General features: G+C 39.5%; 1 protein-coding gene across 1 annotated transcript in view; it reads left to right on the plus strand.

Annotated features, from left to right (window-relative positions):
• Abca13 (ATP binding cassette subfamily A member 13) overlaps nt 1–21,807 on the plus strand; it is a 441,561-nt gene that overhangs the window by 220,312 nt on the left and 199,442 nt on the right. The window contains exons 39-41 of the mRNA XM_077796801.1: nt 5,244–5,440; nt 10,701–10,858; nt 11,963–12,193. Coding sequence (XP_077652927.1) covers nt 5,244–5,440; nt 10,701–10,858; nt 11,963–12,193 — 586 coding nt within the window. The remainder of the gene's footprint in view (nt 1–5,243; nt 5,441–10,700; nt 10,859–11,962; nt 12,194–21,807) is intronic.

Below are 21,807 nucleotides of genomic sequence, written 5' to 3' on the forward strand. Positions count from 1 at the left end.
AAAGCAAGAGAAACCAAGAAAGAAGGAGGAAGAAAAAAGAGTGGACCAGGCCCATTGAGGAGGAGGAAGATCAGTGCATCAGTGCTGTTGCAGGCCAAGTACTAGGAAGACTGAGAAGTGACCTTTGGGCTAGTATGCAGATGTCTTTGGTAACCTTCAGAAAAGCGATGTCAGTAATGTGCTAGGGGTGAAAATCTTACTCAAGTCAATTAAAGAGAAAAGAGAAGGAGAAAATTGGGGAGAAAGTTGGTAACAATACAAAAGTTGGTAAAAATTTTCCCAGGAATTTTTCGGCAAAAGGGAGAAAATAAATGGGATGGTACCAGAATGGAAAATTGAGGTCAAAAAAATGATGCTTCATTTGTATTATCTTGTCTTACCCCTCCTTTCCTCTTGTATGACATTTTGTATAACCCTGAGGATGATTTACAGTAGAAGGGGTAGAGAGAGAAAAGGGGAGGGGAGGGGAGGGGAGGGGAGGGGAGGGGGGATAGTAGAGAATAGGACAGACATCAGAATACATCAGACACTAGAAAGGCAATTTGTCAATCAATGGAAGGGAAACTGATGTGATACAGCAATTTGTATACGGGGTAAAAGCGGGAGTTCATAATCCACTTGAATCAAACCGTGTAATATGATGTATTAAGAACTATGTAATGTTATGAACGACCAATAAAAAAAAAAAGGATGCTTCAAAGACACAACTCACAGTAACATATCTGTACATTGCTGAGAGTGGTTCAGCAGAGAATGGGTGATTTGGATGCACTAGAGGCTTGGTGGAACACTGCCTATAGAGGACAGGGGAAAGGTCCTAGAAGAAGAGCTGGCAGTTGGCTCTCCTGCAAGCACAGTTGGTTCAGGTAAGTTAGCAGGAGGTAAAGGGAGCCTGTATTTAGCTTCAACATTTTTCAGGGTTAAGGGTGCATGCAAAGAAGTTATTATATTGATGGCCATGGACTTAGAAACTTGGAAGTGAGGGGAGGAAGGACCTTAAACGAAGAGGAAAAATGAAAAATTGATTTTTGGTGGAGTAAGTCATTGCTGAGTAGAGAGAGGGGTTTTAAATATACATGTGATCAGAAAAGAATTCACAGAATTGAGACACTGGAGGAACTATGGTAGCTGGAAAGACAAGGTCTAGGGTCTACCTTGGTCGTGAGTCATTGGGACTGGTGAAGGTGAATGGAGAATGCTCTTCACTAGATTGAAAGTTCCCACAATGCGTGGGGCTTTACTATTACCTTTCTCATATTTTACTATACTTTCTTATATTTCTTCACATATATTTTTTAAAACTATAAATAAGATTCAATTCGTTTCTCTAGCCAAGTAGATGGCAGGCACCACACATTGTAGGGGTTTAGTAAACATTTGCGGAATAAATGAATGGATGCCTGAAGTGAAACCTCTGAAACAGGGTCTCCACTAGATAATATGAGAGAAAGTCCTTTCCTTATTTTCCTGCTGTTTAGCATATTCTCAATTAGAGAGTTTTCATGTTCTTTTGAGAAGGAAATTTGAAATTTAATTTAGCAAAATAAGGGAAAGAAGGCAATGGGGGAGGGGATCAGATATCATTAAGATATAGGGAAGATCAGTGGAATCCATGTAAGAGAATGAGAGGGAGGAAGGAAGGGAAAGGGGAGGATAAATGGAATGAATTTAATAAAATCACATTATATTAATAAAAATAAATAAATAAATAAATAAATAAATAAATAAATAAATTTGCAGGAAGTATTTGCTTCTTTTTGGTATGTGACTGATCAATAATTAAAAAAAAAATACTAGCCACTCTATGACCTTGGATTTTTTAAGAAAATATATCAAGTAAAAATATGACCAGTGTTTGCAGATTGTTTTCTGCTTGTGTTAATCAGCTTTTCATTGCTGTAGATAAAGTATCTGACAAGAACAACTTAAAAGAGAAAATATTGATTTTGGCTTATAATTTCAGAGGCCTCAGTACATGGTAGAGCCACTGAATGGTTCTGGGCCCAGAACAATGCAGTTGGTCAACCAATTGTGAAGCAGAACATCATGGCGGAAGGGCATGGCAGTGGGAAAGGAGGAAAAACAGAGAAAGGGAACAGGGAAAGATATACTTCCCAAGGCAATGCTACTAGTGACCTACCTCCTCCAGCCACACCCTACTTGCCTTTAGTTACCCTTGTTAATCCATTCAAATCATTAATCCACCAGATGATTAATCCGATGAGATTATAACCCTTACTCTCCAGTCATGTCCTAACTACCCTCCCCTTGAACCTTGCTATTTTGGGTACCATGCTTTCAACACATGAACTTTCTTGAGGACATTGCAGATCCAAACCATAATATTTCTCTAATCTTTAAATTTAATCAAAGTAGCTGAACCACAATCAGAAACCAATGAAATGGAAATGGCTCCTGAGGCAATGTTTTAGTCTCTCCAGACAATACCTTGTGACTTAAAGTCCTAGAAATGTATCCTTTCCTGGAGAACAAGTCAAGTCATTAGACCTCCGTTGATGTTAATGGATATACCATGGGTACAAATTAAGTCATCAGGCTCCATACTTTGTTCTGGGAAAATAAGCATAATATCCTTGGGAAAGGACTATAGTCCATATCGAGAGTGGGGATCATTAACAGCTATGTCTGATGGGTGTCACAGTGACCCAGTGGATGCCAGTAGGCTATAATGGCATAGTCTGGCTTTAGATTGCTAGGTTTAAATCCAGCTCTGCCATTTGCTTAGAAATCTGTTTGCAATATATACTCTCTCTACCTTTGGTTTCCCAAATATTATAGGGTTCCAACAATAGAACCTTTTTGGAAAGTTGTGTAGAATATATTTATTTATAAGCACAAAGCAGTTAAAACAAAACCTGGCATAGAATGCATGTGTAATAAATGTTAATTATGATTAACCAGGATAAGTGCTAAAAGTTTTTAACATTTAAAAAGTTATAATTTTATAAATTGAATAAATGACATTCCTCAAACCCATGATTAAATTCTACTACACTTTGATGTGAATAGAAACTTGTACTTCAAGCTGGACTTCTCAAGACCAATAACTCACAGTCTCTTGTGGGTTACCCATAGCACTGTGTTTCTTCTCCTTGTATTCTAGTTGGGTGTGTATATATGATGTCTTCATAGGATGCTGATCTCCTAGAGAAGGAATTATGCTTTGTTGCTGCCCCTATCCCCAAATGTACATCATAAACACCCAGCACCTGTAGATAGCATTGTGCAATCTTGAAAGAATTTGCAAAATGCACACAAATAAAATAGACTCATACTTATTCTCTCTACCTCATTGTTACTGTCTATTACTCTTGGTTTTACCAATTAAGAAAAAAATGATGAGTAATTTTGACCATAAAATATTTTAATATGTTAAAGTTCAAAATGTTTTGGAAAAGCAGATTTCCATCAAAAACAAGCAAATTCACAGAGTAAAACAGACTGATGCTAGCCAGTTGCCTAAGGGATAAGAGAAAGCAAACCTCAGCCTGTTTGGATGCATTTCATTACAGAAGCACAGTGCCATCACTTAACACCTTGCCTGGCACCTGTGCAGGGAATGTGCTGTGATAGACCCACAGGTAGAGGTTAGAGTGTCTCAGAGTCAAAACCACTTCTGAATCACAAGGCCAAGAATAATGAGAAGGTGGGATTTCGGCCTGTTTGGAGTGTAAAGTGAGGCAGCACTGTAGGTCTGCCCAAAAAGGTAGTATAGGCATTCTGAGCTGTGTCAATAAAAAAAAGGGGGAGTGGTTTAATGTAGAAATATAATCAGAAGATGCATGTTTGAGAATATTTGACAATTTATTGACATATTTTCTTGTCTGTCTTCTCTACTGACTGATCTCTGATTACTGGGTCCAGACCGAGCTTGGGAGAGTCACATCCACTGCTGTATTGGAATCACCCAGATGGGAACATGTTGGTAGACTATAGGGTCCATCAGTTTCCTGCTGAAACTGAACCATTCATCTTCCTGTTTCTAACTTGGATGTTGTCAACAGTGGGTAACACAGAAAGCAGGTGCATATGTTACTGCCAAAAGTTTAGGTTGAGATTTAACCAGCAGAAAGTACACTCTGAACTTGAACTAAATATAAAATGCATAGACTGAAAACTCGACACTAAGAAGCTAGCTATAGCTCTTTCTGTGTTAGGATAGAAAATATATAAATAATAAAGCAGACATGAAAAATTTCCTTAGTCATCAGGCAAGCAAGTTCTTGGGACTCACTCAGTGCTTTGCTTAGTATTCTGGAAGGTTTCCAAACCCGACTCTTGCTGAATCTCAAGATTATGTGGAACCTCTGTGATTCTACATTGCCCGTGTAGTCTGACAGTCTCCCTGAGTTCAGAGAGGCCCTTCAGTTGTTGGCTATCAGGGAGTGATAAGAAGCCCTGAAGCTTAGGGTATCAGACCCACTTGGTTTGAATGTCCAGGAGAAGGTTTCAGGGAGGCATGATTTAAGCTGGGTCTTGAACAAGGAGTGAGACTTCAATCAGGTGATGAGGTAGGAGTAGGTCTCTTCCTGTGGACTTAACAGAGTATAATGATGGTAAGGAGTGGCAGTTATTTGTGAGAAAAGATGGTGGAACCATAGACATGGAGGATAAAGCTTCACCCAGGGAAGTCTTTGGGATAGGTATCTGAAATTTTCTGGAACTCTCAAGAATGAAAAATCCCTGAGAGAATAAGAGGCTTATTTTTATATTAATGGAAATTGAGGATTTATATTTTGTAAAAGTGGCTTGTCCTTGGGACTTCCTAATTATTTAGGAAATCAGGGAGATACAATTTGAGTACCTAGTGGTCCAGAGAATTAAAGGCCTTGTCAAGTGAGCTCTGGAGCTCTTCTTCTTCTGACCACACTGATGCTTCAACCATTCGACCATATTGAGGGGATGTTGGTCTCCCCTTGGCAGGATATCTGAATGAAATGGAGAGGCTTCTCCAGGGAGGAGACAAAGTATTTTATAGTCACCTTACTTGGCAGACACTGTTGACCAGCATCACACTTAACAAAGGGGTGTGGTGTCATCTGCCCATGTGGAAGGACAATGCTACTCTGTAAAGACTCCTATGCACATGTATCATCCAAGCCTTTTTGATGTACCTGTGTTCTATAAATATCTCAGTCACCATAGTCTCCTAGGTGGAGTGGAATTCAGAGCAAAACTTTCAAGTGTTGGAGAGAAGAGTGAAGCCTTTCTTCTTGTTTCAGAACTCTCAAGGATGTGGGGCTAGTTCAGCATCAGCACAAACAAACCCAAACTCTCTCTGGAGGCCTGAAGAGGAAGCTCTCAATTGGCATTGCTTTCATGGGCACATCGAGGACAGTGGTTCTGGATGAACCTACAAGTGGGGTGGACCCTTGCTCCCGGCGCAGCCTCTGGGACATTCTGCTCAAGTACCGGGAAGGTAGGACCTGAGCCTTGTTCCACTTTGTCTCCCCACAATGTTGTGGCACAGAGAAAGAATAGCTATTATATGTGAGAATCAAGTCACTGCACAATAACAATGTATCTTTTTTTGGGGGGGTAGGTACTGAGGATTGAACCCAGGAGTACTGAATCACTGAGCCACATCCCCAGCCCTTTTAAAATATTTTATTTAGAGACAGGGTCTCGCTGAGTTGCTTAGGGCCTTGCTAAGTTGCTGAGGCTGGCTTTGAACTTGCAATCCTACTGCCTCATCCTCTGGAGCTGCTGAGATTACACGTGTTCACCACCATGCCCAGCCACAATAAGGATGTCTTATTCTTTCTGGAACAAATAAAATCTTCAGATGATTTTAAGATATGTTTGATGGTAGCTCTGTAGTACTCAGAATACTTACTTTGTAATTTGTCCTCTCAGTATTAGCAATGCAACTTGCAATGAGCGTTATCATACATGATTTCAGTTAAAATTGTCTTTATCCATATTTTATTTCACTGTGGATGCACGGGTGATTAAAGAAGACATTAAAGATCATCTAGGATCAACTGTCCTGTGTGTGTCTTCTGAGGCTGTGGAAAATACCTGAGATGATCTATACAAGGGGCAAAGATCTATCTGGCCTTATGGTTTCAGAGGTTTCTGTCCATGGTTGGTTGGCTCTATTTCTTTGGGCCTATTATAGTACAGTTCCTCATGGTGGGAGCATGTGGTGAAGCAAGATGTTTTACCATGTGGCTAAAAAGCAATGAGGGAGACATGAAGGGACCAGGGCCCTGACGTCCCCTTCAGGAGAATGTTCCCAGGGACCCAACTTCCTTCCACCAGGTGCCATCTCCCACAGATTTTACCACCTCCCAATAATGGCACAGACTGGGGACTAAGACTTTAACACATGGGCCTTTGGGGGACATTTAAGATACAAACCTTAGCACTTGCTTTTCTTTCTTTTTTAAAAAAAAAATGTTATTAGTTATTCATAGACTTTCATTTATTTATTTGTTTATATGTGGTGCTGAGAATCAAACCCAGTGCCTCACACATGCCAGGCAAGTGCTCTACCACTGAGCCACAACTCCAGCCCCACACCTTCTTTTCTCAGATGAGGAAACTGAGGTATGAAAAGTTGGGCATGTGAAGGGCTCACAAATAGGGAGAAAATTCACTGCATGAAAGGGGAAACTCATGTTACTGATTTAGAGGGTCCATGTTTCTCATCTCCATTATTTCTTATTTTCAGTGGAGAGCTTTGGATGGGTAGTTACTAATGTCCAACTTCTGGTTCTTTGTGTAGCCCTGACATCTCGGAAGCATTGCTACAGTATTTTGTGTAGAAACATTCTTGTTTGGAAAGAAACATGGGCAATAGTGAAACATATCTTGGTGCTAGGGAATAAGTTTAGAAGCTTCAGAAGCAAGATTAATACATGATCTTACACACTGTCTTTTTAAATTTTTGCTTTCGTTTTTTTGAGCATGATATCTTCCTCAGTCTTGGCCTGAATCCTGGGGGATTGGTTACTGAAGGAAAATAAAAAGCAATGATAAGAAAGGACCTTTCTTTTTTTTCTCCTTTTTTCTTGTTTTTTTAACCATCCAGAACCAAAGAGGCTCAGAATATTGAATTCTGTCTTAGAATAGAAGCTCCAGTCTATCACTTATGGCCTGGCATAGGGTGAGATGAGAAGGGAGAAGGGTAATTCAAATGGGGCATAAAGGAATTATCCTGTTCCTGTCCCACAATTTTAGGGGAAATTTAGAAAGAGAGGACAGAGAAGGGATCAGGGATAACAAGCAAACAAATGTGGCTTCCCCCCCCCCCCCATTCTAGGCTTGGGCTTGGGCTTGGGCTGGACAATTCATGAAAAAGTGTGCCCCACGTGGCTCCTCAATCTGGGTGAAGCCACATCAAAGTTCATGAGACTGAGTGGAATGCTGGGACCCAGGGGCTTATTCTCACACCCATGGGCTTCCATACTGAGGAGAGCTTGCTAAAGATGCCTCCATGGAAGAGTGGTGTAGGGGGTGGACTTGAAGCTGGCTGGCTGGAAGTCTGGGTTAGAGTTAGGGATGTGAAGCCAGTAGGATCTAGTCAAGGTGGAAAGAGCCCAGGAGCACTCTGTACTTTGAGACCCGACCCTTTTGGGTTGCTGCTCAACCCACAGACACTAAGACAGGGAGGGGGACAGCAACAGGTGGTCTCCCAGAGACCAGAGGAGGCTGACCACATTGCATGCAAAGATCCCAATCCATTGCAAAGGCTTCTTGTTCCATTTGCCTAAATGGGCTTTGGGGATAAATGTAAAGGGCAGAAATGAGGAAATGTGAACTTTTTGTGCAAGTCACAGAATGTCACTTAGAGAAACTGATTACATTTTGAGATGACTCTAATTTAGATTGGTAATAACAATTTCCCTGTCATTGTAAGTGTGGACTGATACATAAGAAGGATGAGAGATAGACAAGAAGATTACACTGTCTCTGCACTGTGACTTGTTGTGCAAATGAAATACCAAAACCTCACTACTCTTGTTTATTTTAAAAATCAGAGATGGATGCTTAAAGGTTTAGCTGACAGAACATTTTAGTAGTGAACGAAAGGTTACTTTAGACAGAAAACCAGATACAGTGTAAGTCTAGAAGACAGATTTCTTCAAATTCTTTTGTTATAAATTAGATATTATTTTCTCACTTTTTTTTGTCTTTGGAAGACTTCTTTGGAATTGTCCTTGTATTGATTGAAGTGCAAAACCAATAGGGTCTAAGATTAGTTAGTTAGGTTGATTAGTTAGGCAGTTACTGATAGAAAAATACATTTTCAAAAATCAAAATGTATAACCATTTCTAGAAACAGCCCCAAACCTTCAGGTAACTGATAAGAGCTCTGTGAGATTGATCCAACACTGCACAAAAATGAATGGTACCTGCTGAGTAGGAAGAGATTTTTCCATCAGAACACCAGTACACTGGGAGTTCAATCTATGGGGAATTTCACGTGTGTATTTCCTACTTAGTCGGGAACAATGTGAACTCTTGATCAGCCCTGGTGCCATTGCTTTTGTGCTTCTCGTATAAAGATCCATTAAGAAGCAAAGGATACCAGAACAGATTGGCATATCACAACTAAATCCTTGTACTGGATTTGATACTTGGTCCTTATATGCTATATGATCCTGGAAAAAATGGTCAGATTCCTCTGAGCTTCAGTTATCTAATTTGCAAATTGAGACACTTATATCATCACATAGGATTTTGCAAGAAGTAAATGTGCAATATGTCAAAGTGCATAACTCAGTACCTACTATGTGGGTACTGGATCCATGACAGGCTGTCATTGTTATTATTAAAATAGATGATAGAAAGTAAATGTGGGAATTACAGGTTTTGGAAGAAAAGAGGTAGAGTATGTCATCTAAATTAGGGAGAGAAACAATGAAAGAGTCTCCTGGGGGAAAACAGAGTATTAATATTGTCCTTTGAGATTTAGGGTTTTTCTCAAGTTGCCCTAACAGCAGTAAAGGACCATCATGGCTCAAACATCTGTGATTGTTTTAAGTTCATTGAAAATTTATCTGTTATTTATTTACAATCCCAGCTTTACTAAGGTATATATGACAATGCAGATTGTATGCTTCTGTTGTATACAGCATAATGTTTTCATAAATGCATATATCATGCAGTAATTATGTCAAGCTAATTAACAGGTCTGTTGCCTCATAAACTTTTAGTGTGTGTGTGTGTGTGTGTGTGTGTGTGTGTGTGTGTGTGTTGAGAACATTTAAGTTCTAATTTCATGTATACAATGCATTATTATTAACCATAGTCATCGTGCTGTGCAATAGATCTCCAGAATTCATTCGTCTTGCATAATTGAAACTTTATACCTTTAGCCAAATCTTCCTGTTCCTCTTTCCATCTTTTCAGCCCCTAGCAACCACCATTCTACTTTCTCTTTCTCATTTGGAAATTTAGATTCCAGTGGACTTCTATTTTTAGACTACCTCATTGTATGGGAATATATCTGAACTGCATGATACCTATAATCAAAGAAACTAACCTGCCTCTGATCCCAGGCCAGGAGTCGAGCACAGTTTCTTAGCATCAAAGGACTTAGGGGCAAAGAAATGGTCCCTGGTCTTTAGAACACATCTATAGCAAGAGCTAGTCCCCATGGGTCCTCCTCCCTGCTGTTCTTGGGTCTATATTTCGTGCTTTCTTTAAAGATGGATTTTATAAAATGAATTAGAGGCATAGTCTTTTAATCCTTCCTCTCTATTGAAAAATATAAAATCAAATAGGGTTAAAAACATCTTCAGCCTTATCTCTTTGAAAGTTTGCTTTTGCAATCAGAATGAATCAATACATTTGTTCTACTTGATAGAACAGTTCGATGGGGCTCAATGTAAGGCAATGAGGGAAGTAGAAACTAAAAGTCAGAACAGCTTCTCTTTATGTTACTGAAATAAACTTTACCTTTAGCTTCCCTGGTCTCTGCTCTTCTGAGGAAAGCTGGTACCTTTTTCTCCCAAGGAAAGGTAGTAAATTTTACAAGATGCTAGAACTCATGGAGGATACATGTGAGCTAAGCATTGAAACAGTGTCCCTGTCTGGGCAGTCAGGATGGTTTCACCTTCTGAGAAGACCCAGATGAATGAGTCCACATGGTTCTGTCATCCCTGATCCCTAAAGGTACCCATATATGCCAGGACAATTTAGACAGTCATTTTTAAAGATTACTCTATGGTTTAACCTAGAGCTTGTGGTTTTCTTACACAGTAGCCCTTCCGTAGGCTATAGCCCACAGAAGATCAGATCAGAGAAGAGAAAGATGCTCATCCAGCTTTTTAAACATTTCTGTGTCTTCTTTACATTCATGTGGCTATCTGCCTCTAAGTCTTAAGGAATGATGTTTTGGCAAAGGGACTTTGTGTTTTGCACCTCCGTTTCACCATTAGGACCTGGCAGAGTGGCTCCCCCAACTGCATCTGGAAGGGGTTGGAGGATTTATAAAAACAGCAGTCATGACCTTTGGGAAAACTGTAGAATAAATAGTTAAAGAGTTTTTAATTTACAAAGGGCCCTTGGCTAGGTCTTTTCCACAGTATCCATTTCAATTTTTTCTGCTTAAAATTGGTGGCTGCCTTTCAATTGTGTCAAGGACCTACCATTCTCTGAGGAAGAATAGATGGTCTTCCTCCGAGCCTTTGTCACATTGATTCTGATGTGCTTGTGCTTGGACCTAGGTCGCACGATCATCTTCACAACCCACCACCTGGATGAAGCTGAGATGCTCAGTGACCGTGTGGCCGTCCTGCAGCAGGGGCGGCTCAAGTGCTGCGGTCCTCCTTTCTGCCTGACAGAGTCCTATGGCCAGGGACTCAGCCTGACACTCACAAAGCAAGTAAGGAGTACTGCTCTTTTGGTGTCATTGGAGAAGTTCCCTTCCTGTCTGTGGCATAAGGAACAAATTGTGACAGTCACTCGACAATAATACTTAAGTGGAGGCCTTTTGTGCACAATAGTCAGTTGCCAAAATATGTCCCTCCAGGGCTGAGCAGCAGTAGCTAGGCTCTGTGAACCCAAAGGTGCATTTTATCTGCTAGAAGGAAATGCACAAGGGCTCAGAATTACCTGACAGGTACTAGGAGCTGCTGCCGAGTATTCTAGAAACATTTTTTCTGACAGGGATACTCTAGGAGTCTAAACTTTGCCTCAAGTCAGAAGCAGAGTAGTAAGGAGCTATAGCAAATGTGGTAGGACTCGAGATATGCAGAAGCATCATTGTCTAATATCAACGGGGCAGGCCGAGGTGGTCGTGGAGTTGATCCAGGAGGTGTGGGATGTCACTGTCAGTTCTCAATGACTATGTCTGAACCTTGGTGACCTGCAGGAAGTCTGTCCTTGACCTCTGTTCTGTAGTTCCCATTTGCCTCCTCTCTAGCTTAGAGTATCTTGCCATCCTTGAGATGGCTTGTTTTCTTCTTCAGTTGGGAATCCTTGTCTCCCTCTTAAGAAGACTCAACCTTGTTTATTGCAATCCAATTGCTAGAACTTGAGTCTCCTTTGTGATTGTTCCATGGGATGGAGGGTGTCTCATGAACACAGACCCCTATAAATAGGCTGCAGTGCATGTAAGCAAGTTGGGCATGTGGGTCTGACCTTGCTAGGTTTATCATTGAGGATTTATATTATTATTATTACTACGACAACTACTACTGCTACTACTTGTGGTAATGGGGATTGATTTAACCTTGGACCTTGCACATACTAGGCAAGCACTCTATCACTGAGCTACAGCCCCAGCCTATTGATTTATATTTTTAACAAAGAAGAAACAAAGAAAAAATATTCTGTATTATTGAATGCCTACCACTTAAATACAGTATCCCATTCAAGTTTTGAAGTGGAATGTGTATAATTTGCTTATGAGTTTACAGGTAATTGACTGGTATGTGTTTGGATTGACGTTTCTTACTGATTTCTCACTCTGTTTTCTTTTTGATAGCCCTCTGTTCCTCAGGTCCATGATCCCGAGGACATAGCTTGTGTTACATCCCTGATACAGCTCTATGTACCACAAGCATTTCTCAAAGACAGCAGTGAGAGTGAGCTGACCTTTGCCATCCCAAAGGACACAGGCAAGGCCTGCCTCAGGGAACTCTTCCAGACCCTGGATCAGAACTTAGAGCAATTGCACCTGATGGGATATGGAATCTCAGACACCACATTGGAGGAGGTACTAAGATATGTGGAAGCTTTTGTGGCCAGTCTGCATTCAATGAAGAGACCTGGGCAGAGGGAGGGGATGGAGAACATGGTGCATCTTTATTGGTGTCAAGCACAGTGGAAGCCTGTAACTGAATGTAGTCATCTGACAGGTGACTGTTATTGTAGGGATATAGTATTCCTGTGTGTGAGAACTTTTGTATCTTTAGTCAAGGGTCATTAAATATTTATTCAGTATCTTCAATAGTGAATGGTTGGCTGATTATAATTCATCACCTGGAAGTTCCTGCTTCCATACTGTGGATTTCTGTCTAGGAGCTGTGGCCTTAAACTGGGCGGACGGATCAATGCAGGAGAATCTAGTATGCAAACACTGCAGCGTCCTGGCCAGTTCCCCACCTGCAAGCATCCCTCCCTCTGTGCTGGGATTGGGACCAACCATTGGATGTGATTTTTTTTATAGCATCCAGCCAACAAGAGTCAGATAGTGGGATTTCCTCCAGGAGGAAGTTGGTGTGTTGTGCAGTCCAAACAAAAATAAACCTTGTGTACGGTCCTTGAGGTTGGGTCTGTATATGAGCCGAATTTGAGTTTGCATTTGACATTTCTATCAACTCTACAAAGTGCTGCAGATTAAAAAAAAAAAAAAAGTACTACAAACTACAATAAAACTTAATCTAAACAAAATTTTGGACCAGTTGCTCTACTTTATCAGATTCAGGAATAATAGTAGTATAGTAGTACCTGATAAGGTTTGTTTGTTTTTTTTTTTAAATATTTATTTATTTATTATAATTAGGTATATATAACAGAATAATGCATTTTGATTCATTGTATACAGTTGCAGCACAATTTTTCATTTCTCTGGTTGTAAATCATATAGTGTCACACTATATTACAGTCATATATAACTAGGGTAATGGTGTCCATCTTATTCCATCATCTTTCCGGCCCTCATGTCCCCAATCCCTCCCCACCTTCCCCTTTACCAAAAGTTCTTCTATTTTTTCCATGTTTCCCCCCAACCTCTGTTATGGATCAGCATCCACTTATCAGAGAGAACATTCAGTCTTTGTTTACCTGCAAATGCCATAATTTTATTCTCTTTTAATGCTGAGTAATATTCCATTGTGTATATATATATATCACAGTTTCTTTATCCATTCATATATTGAATGGCATCTAGGTTGCTTCCACAGTTGAGCTATCGTGAATTAAGCTACCATAAACATTGATGTGGCTGTGTTACTGTAGTATGCTGATTTTAAGTTCTTTAGGTATAGACCAAGGATTGAGATAGCTGGATCAAATTGTGGTTCCATTCCAAGTTTTCTAAGGAATCTCTATACTGTTTTCCAGAGTTGTTGCACCAATTTGAAGTCCCACCAGCAATGTATAAATGTGCCATTTCCCCCACATCCTTGCCAACACTTATTGTTGTTTGTATTCTTGATAACTGTCATTCTGAATGGAGTGGGATGAAAGCTTAGAGTAGTTTTGATTTGCATTTCTGTAATTATTAGAGATATTGAACATTTTTTAAATATATCTGTTGATCCAATGTATGTTTTCTTCAGAGAAGTGTCTGTTCAGTTCCTTGGTCTATTTATTGATTGGGTTGTTTGTCTTTTTGGTGTTAAGTTTTTTGAGTTTTTTTATATGTCCTGGAGATTAGTGCTCTACCTGATGTGTGTGTGTATGGCAAAAATTTACTCCCAAATGGAGGCTCTTTCTTCACCTTATTGATTGTTTCTTTTGCAGAGAAGAAGCTTTGTAGTTTGAATCCATCCCATTTATTAATTCTTGGTTTTATTTCTTGTGTTTTAGGAGTCTTGTTAAGGAAGTCGGTGCCTAATTCAACATGATAAACTTTTGGATCTACTTTTTTTCTCTATTATGCACAGGGTCTCTGTACTAATTCCTAGGTCCTTGGTGAACTTTGAGTTGAGTTTTGTGCATGGTGGGAGATAGGGGTTTAGTTTCATTTTGTTTCATATGACTTTTCAGTTTTCCCAGCACCATTTGTTGAAGAGGCTATCTTTTCTTCAATGTATGTTTTTTGATGCCTTTGTTCTAGTATGAGATGACTGTATTTATGTGGGTTTGTCTCTGTGTCCCCTATTCTGTACCATTGGTCTACATGTCTATTTTGGTGCCAATACCATGTTATTTTTGTTACTATAGCTTTGTAGTATAGTATAAGTTCTGGTATTGTGATGCCTCCTGCTTCATTCTTCTTGCTAAGGATTGCTTTGGCTATTCTGAGTCTCTTATTTTTCCAAATGAATTTCATGATTGCCTTTTCTATTTCTAGAAGGAATGATGATGGGATTTTAATTGAAATTGCATTGAATCTTTATAGTGCTTTGGGTAGTATGGCCATTTTGATAATATTAATTTTGCCTATTCAAGAGCTTGGGAGACCTTTCCATCTTCTAGGGTCTTCTTCAATTTCTTTCTTTAATGTTCTGTAGTTTTCATTGTAGAGGTCTTTCACCTCTTTGTTAATTCCCATGTATCTTATTTATTTATTTATTTATTGAGGATATTGTGAATGGGGTAGTTTTCCTAATTTCTCTTTCAGAGGATTCATCACTGATGTATAGAAATGCATTTGATTTATGGGTATTGATTTTACTAATAAGGTTTTTGATTAGTAATTAATTAACACTGAGAGGCTAAACCAGTATCAGAAATTTTAAATAATTATGAGAATTAAAACAGTTCAATTTTCAGGATGTTAAAAGCTGAACATCATTTGTGTTTTATATGGATTTAGGGGATTACAGGCACATCACTAGGTTTGTGACCGAGGACACGAGGCAGCCCTTTGTGTGATCAAGGAGTGTACAACAGGCCCCCTTGTCTGTGAATTTGCTTTCCCAGGTTACAGTTACACATAATCAGCTGTGACCCAAAGAGAATATAGAAAAATAGAATATTTTGACAGGGAGAAAAATAGAACACATAACATATTGTAGTATGTAGTTATAACTGTTCTATTTTTTAATCATTGCTGTTAATCTTTTATTGTAACATTTCTAAGTTGACCTGTATCATAAGCATGTAGGTATATATTGAAAAAAAAAACAGTGCATATAAGATTCCATATAATCCCTGGAGCTGGGCATCCACTGGGGACCTAGAAACATCCCTCATGAATGGGGGAAACCTATTGTAGTCCCAAGTAGAAAGCAGCCATCACACCTTTTGTGTAGAATACTCTAGTTATAGAAGACTATAAAACATAAAAGTATGTATAATATTATAATACACTTTTATACTTAGATCTGTTTTATTCCCTCAAAACTTGTAGCTGCTTATTTTTCCTCTTTTTAAGGTTGCAGAAATTGAGGCTCAAAGAGGCTAATTTTTCTTAACCCCAAATCACACTGTTCTAAGTGGTGGAGCTGCACTTGAACCTAGGCTTTCTACTAACGAGTTAAATTTTCTGAACATTCCTAGCTTTTGTGGGTGATGCTCTCTACTCTAAGGATCCTCAAAGTTGTACACTCATTCCCACTGCTTCCATTATGCTTTTTTTTTTTTGATAGAGCAAGTTGTGGCACACAGAGACAAACAAAAAGCAGCCTAATACACACACATGATATACCAAAGCTTGCAGAGCCATTGTGTCCTTTGGGTCATTGTTGCTGTGTCCTACTTTTGTTCCTCAAGTCTTGACACAAATGCTACCTCCACAAAATGCTGAAAGGCTGGACTCCCCAGCCTTAGCTGGATCCTATCCCCTCCCTCTCCTGCTGTAGCCCTGGTATGTTCTCTTGCCATCTCTGACTCTCCCATGGAAGTTGAGCTCTGGCTGTGCTCACTCTCACACTTGTGGTACCCAATGCAGTTCTTGGCACTTGTGGTTGCTTAACAAATACTTACTGAAGGAATGATGTGCAGGGCATTTCCAAAGACATATTCTGGCTTCTGAGAGTAGTTATTGTCCCAAAAGCATAAGCTTTGGCCTAGACACTCCTAAATCCAGATCTTTCTACCTCCTAGCTCTAGGGCCTTGGATGAATCACTCAGGTCTTGTGAGTGGTTTTTTTTTTTTTATTTTTAAAATGGAAAAAAAATCAAAACAGTTTAAATTGTTGTTCCAAAGATGAATAAAGATTTATACCTGGATGGTCAAAATGGTCAAAAATGTTAATGGTTCTTACCTATAATGGAGTGACATGTGAAATTGTTGCCATTAACTTTGGAGGGACAATGGAATTAAATCATACCTATTCTACAAAATACACCTTTATCTTCATGGGTTGTTGACAGATAGCAGTTTTCCCTGTGCCAAAGTAGAAGACCCAAGAATTTCCCAAGTCCCCTTTTCTCTGAACACTTGGATCAGGATAGGTGTGAAGTCCCCCATGGATATAAGTTTTCAGACCTGCAGCTCATTAAATGCTATACTTGCACATGAGTGTTAGCAGTTATCACTGCCTCTGAAGCATGCACAAAGTGGTAGCTTTCCCTTGCTGGGACCAATATACCTGACATGAGCAAATTAAAAGAAGACAGATTGGTTTTGGCTCATGTTTTTAGTCTGTGGTTGGCCAGCTCCATTGCTTTGATTCTGAGAGGAAGCAGAACATCCAAAAAAATGAAGGGTGTAGTAGAGGAAAACTTCTAGGCTCATAGTGATCAGGAAAGTGTGCATGAGAGATAAAGAGGAGAGGGTGGAGACAGGTACACCTGGGACAAGATCCAGTCTCAAAGGGCACACCTCCAGTAAGCCATTTCCTCCAACTGTGCCCCACCTGCCTACAGTTTCCACCTCCTCTAGGCCATCCATTCAGCTATCAATGAACTAATAATTCTTTGATAGTTTCAGACCCTCATGATCCAATCATTTCCCCAAAGCCCCACCTCTAAATTTTGCTGCGTTACAGACCAGATCCAAACCATAACATAAAAAGACCAAATATTAGACCAGAAAGCTAGTAACTTAGTTGTGGATGTTAAACCAGCATGAGTCAGTTTCCCTGAGCCATAAAGAAATGCCATCTTTGAGAATTGTTGCACCATCCTGAGTTATTTCACCATTTCCTTGAAAAGGAAAATTAAAATAATTTATTTTGGATTGTAAGGAGACTCAGTTATTGTTGAAAAAGCTCAGACTTGTTCATGTCCATCTTTGTAGCCACTGGGCTAATCAGGAGGCTTCCTGGTTGTATGGTGTTGTCTTATGTGTGGATTGCTCTTATTTCCTACTTTCACAGACACTCAGTGCAGAGCACAACTTGTGGGAATATGGGTCAAGGGTTTTTTTGGGGGGGGGGGGTGAAGCATACTTATTAATGAAATAATGCATCCACCTTCAATAGAGTTATATTTACTTATTTATAGTTATACTTGTGTGTTAGGAAGAACGAGTGTTCCCTTTAAGTGACATTTTATTTGTTGTTAAAAAAAAATAAGAAACCCCAGGAATCCTTTTAATATTTATCATTAAGAAGACTGAAATTGTGTGGAATGCTTGGCTTGAATATTTATGAATTTTAACATTACAGAAAAGACAAAACAAAACCAACCTACAAAGAAGGTCTGTTTCTTCTGGGTGGATGCTTTGTTCTTAAATGTTTTGTTAATTTTGTGGTTACATGACCAATAATGCTATCTCAAAGAGAAGCCTCAGAAATATTTCTAATATAAGTGAGAGGCTTATTCCCAACATTAGTATATATAAATGAGACAGTTCAATGTTCTTTTCCACACCTGATTCTCTCTTCTCTCTTTTTCTTTTTAATTATTAGTTCTGGTTGGGTTTTACATCTGAGATGAAAGTAAAGAGCGGCAGGAATAAGAAAAGTCAGTCCTGCTGTTTCCACGTTAGCTTTGCTTGTGTACATCATATAGTCTGCAAAAACCTTGCTAATCCTTCATTAGCATTATTTTAGTAAAAACTAGATAAATCAGTTGAACAAAATCGACTTAACCAGGCTACAGAAGGCTGCTCCCTGTTAGAACTGGAAGCTGAAGAGGATGCCAGTGGTCAACCATGTCTGCATGTTAAGAATTATATGCTTCTTATAAATTCTACTTATAAATTAGAGCTGAGGTTTCCATGGTTTCCTTGTATGTCCCACTGGGGCAATGCAGACCCCTTCCAAGAGCGCAGTCTGGACACATTCTGAGGGATAATACCCATCAATGCTCTCTGTGTTGGCATTGAGGTTGGGGGCTCCCAGTACCGGCCCAGAACTCAGAACATTGAGACTGGAGTTCTGATCCACACTATCAATTATGCATGGTCTCTCTATGGAACAACCTTGCCACATATAGTGCCCTTGATTATAAACTGGGAATCATTAAGAGAGCCACAAATGGGGTTGATGGAAGTCTTAGCATGGTGCATGGCACGTAGGCAGATGCTATTCCTTCAATTCACAGGGCATCATAATAAGTTTTCCATTGTTGTAACAAAATACCTGAGGCTGAGTATCATAAGAGGAAAGAGGTTTATAAAGCTTAAATTAGTGAAAGTCCAAGATTGGGTAGAATCACCTTGTTGAGTCTCATGAAAGACCTATTGACTATATCATAATATTGGCAGATGGAATCCTGATAGGAGAGGGTAGGGAGAAGCTGGATTCACTCTTATAACAATCTATTTTTCTCAGGAACCAATCTCTGAGACCCAACCCATTCTTTTCATCCATTATCAATTTCATTGTGAAGGTGCTTGTGACCAATCATATCTGATAGACCTCACCTCTTAAAGGTTCCACTACCTCTCAATACTACCACACTGTGGACCAGGACTCCCACACATGAACCTTAGGGAGACACACTCAAACCATATGCAAATCCTTGCACAGAAAATCAAGGGAGATATCTCAGGAGTAGCCACTAAACTGAGACAGTCCCCAAGGCCTGGTCTGCCCTGCACAGCACCTCTACAATGGAGGAGAATCCTGCTCAGGGGCTCTCACACAGGAGTGCAAAGTCTTAGGAGCTGGAACCTTGCTCTGTTTTCTGGGCTCTTCCCTGTTTCCATCCCCTGGCTGCTTCTACTTTGCTTTTTTATTCACCAGATTTCATGCCCACCTTCTCCTGGTACAACGACAACTTCTCCTGACGCCTGTTCTCTTCCTCATTCTCCTCCCTGGATAGCTGTGGCCTGTTAAAAACTTGTTGTACTGTCAGTCCTGCCATGCCCAGAGATTTAAACCAGATTTGAAATCTCTGTGTATATATCATTTTTGACAGAAGTTACCCAATCAACAATATTTCTCTTAAGCAGTTTCCATTTTCCTGGCAACATTTTCTACTATAAAGGACTCAGTTCTACGGTTACTCACTTTCCTGTTGTGGGGAATACTTAGGTTGTTTCCTATTTTCTGATTTTACCAATAAGATGATGCAAAAATTATGAACAGGGTCCACCACCATCTCTGTGACGATCAATTCCCAGAAATTACTGGGTCCATAGATATAAACCTAAAGTCCTGTGATGGTGTCAAATAACTGATTTCAAAAACTATCATGCACATTTGTGCCCCTGTATGCTTTGGCCATCTGTCTCAATCCTTTCATCATTTCAAAACAAAACCAATGCCTCCCACTCACATTTGAGATTTCCTAACTGACCCCTTTCCTAGTCTCTTCATGTGCAGTGGAAGGGGGCTGGGAATCAGGGTGAGGATATTGACTGTAGTGATGTGATGAACTTGGATAACCTAGGCTGGAGTTTCATTATTTTTTAAATTTATTTTTTAAAGCACTTTTAGGATTATAGCAAAATTGAGCGGAAAGTACAAAAAGGTTCCCATTTAACTATCCCTCACTAACCCTCACCCAGCTTCTCCCACTATCAATCTTCCCCACAGAATGATACATTTGATACAATTGATGAACCCACATTGACACATCACCATCAGCCAGAGCCTGTAATTTACCTTAGTAACCTAAGGTAAATTCACATTCTGTGGCTTTGGACACTTGTATAATGACATCTGTTTAATATTATAGCATTATACAGAGAGTTTCACTGTCCTAAAACTCTTTGTGTTTTGATTTTTCATTCCTCTCTCCCACCAAACCTCTTGCTAGCCCTGATCTTTTTAATGTCTCCATACTTTCACCTTTTCCAGGGTGTCAGAGTTGGGAAGCAGGCAGTATGCAGCCTTTTCAGATTGGTTTCTTTCACTTAATAACATGCATTTCACTTTCCTCTATGACTTTTCATGGTCTGATAGCTCATTTCTTTTAAGTGCTGAACGATATTCCATATTCTGGATGAACCACAGATTATCCACTCACCGACCGAAGAACAAACACCTTGTTTGCTTCACAAGTTTTGACAATGATGAATAAAGCTACTTTAAACATCTGTGCGCAGGGTTTTGTGTAGACATAAAATTTTAACTCACTTGGGTAAATACCCAGGACTGCAATTACTGAGGCATGTAGTAAAAGTATGATAGTGTTGTAAGAAACAACCAGATTGTCCTCCAAAGTGTCTTTAGCATTTTGCGTTCCCACCACAAATGAAGGAGAGTGCCTGTTTCTCCCCATCCTCTCTCTCCAGCAGTCAGTGTTGTCTACTGATTTTAGCTGTTCTGATGGTCAAGTGGTGGGATCACACTCTTGTTTTAATTTACATTTTCATGATGACATATGATGTGGAGTATCTTTTCATATGCTTAGTTTCCATCTGTACATCTTCTTTAGTGAGGTGTCTGTTATGGTCTTTGGCCAAAAATTTAATGGTGTTATTTGTTTTGATATTGTTGACACTTAAGAGTTCTTTGTTTCTTGTTTGTTTTTTGTGTATTTTTGAGGTCGGGGTGGTATGGGGGATTGAACTCAGGGCCACTTGGCCACTGGACCACATCTCCAGCCCTATTTTTATTTAGAGACAGGGTCTCACTGAGTTGCTTAGTGCCTCATTTTTGCTGAGGCTGGCTTTGAACTCACAATGCTTCTGCTTCAGCCTCCCTAGCCACTGGGATTCCAGGGGTGTGCCACCACACTTGGCAAGTTCTTTGTTAACTTAATTTTTCTTGCCTCTGAAACAGGAATATCTTCCCTAACTTCCACATAAATGTTTTGCTTGTGTCAAATAATCTAATAATTATTTGCTTGTGTCAAATAATCATAACAATGATTTCAGACTATACATTGCAAGGTAGTACACAAAGATGAGAACATATCAATATTTCACCACTATTTGGATCTGTCATGCATGTGCAGTGATCCATTCTGTGGTCAAACCTTGCTGTATTTTAATCTCTGTATTTCTAATGTCGCATCAGGTTTTCCATTAGAACATAACTTCTAAAAAATTCATTTTATCCTATATTTCTTACAAATTTCTATTTCTGTTTAGTATTCATTTTCTTCTCCAACATTATCACTATTTATACTTTATTCATCCATGTTCCTTTTGAAAAAAAAATTAATTCTCCTCCTCTTTGTGCTCTCTTTCTTAAAAATAAATATTTATTTATTTTTAAGTAAAAATCTATTCTGTGAGTCTGACAAATGCATAAAGGTATGAAACAATCCCCACAATTAAAATACAGATCCGTTTAATTCCCACGACCATTTCTACTTCTTAAAAGAATTCATGCAGCTTGTCTCTGCAGGTGGATTTTTCTTTGACCAGGATGC

Source organism: Urocitellus parryii, chromosome 3 (assembly GCF_045843805.1).
Source record: "Urocitellus parryii isolate mUroPar1 chromosome 3, mUroPar1.hap1, whole genome shotgun sequence".
Taxonomy (NCBI): Eukaryota; Metazoa; Chordata; class Mammalia; order Rodentia; family Sciuridae; genus Urocitellus; species Urocitellus parryii.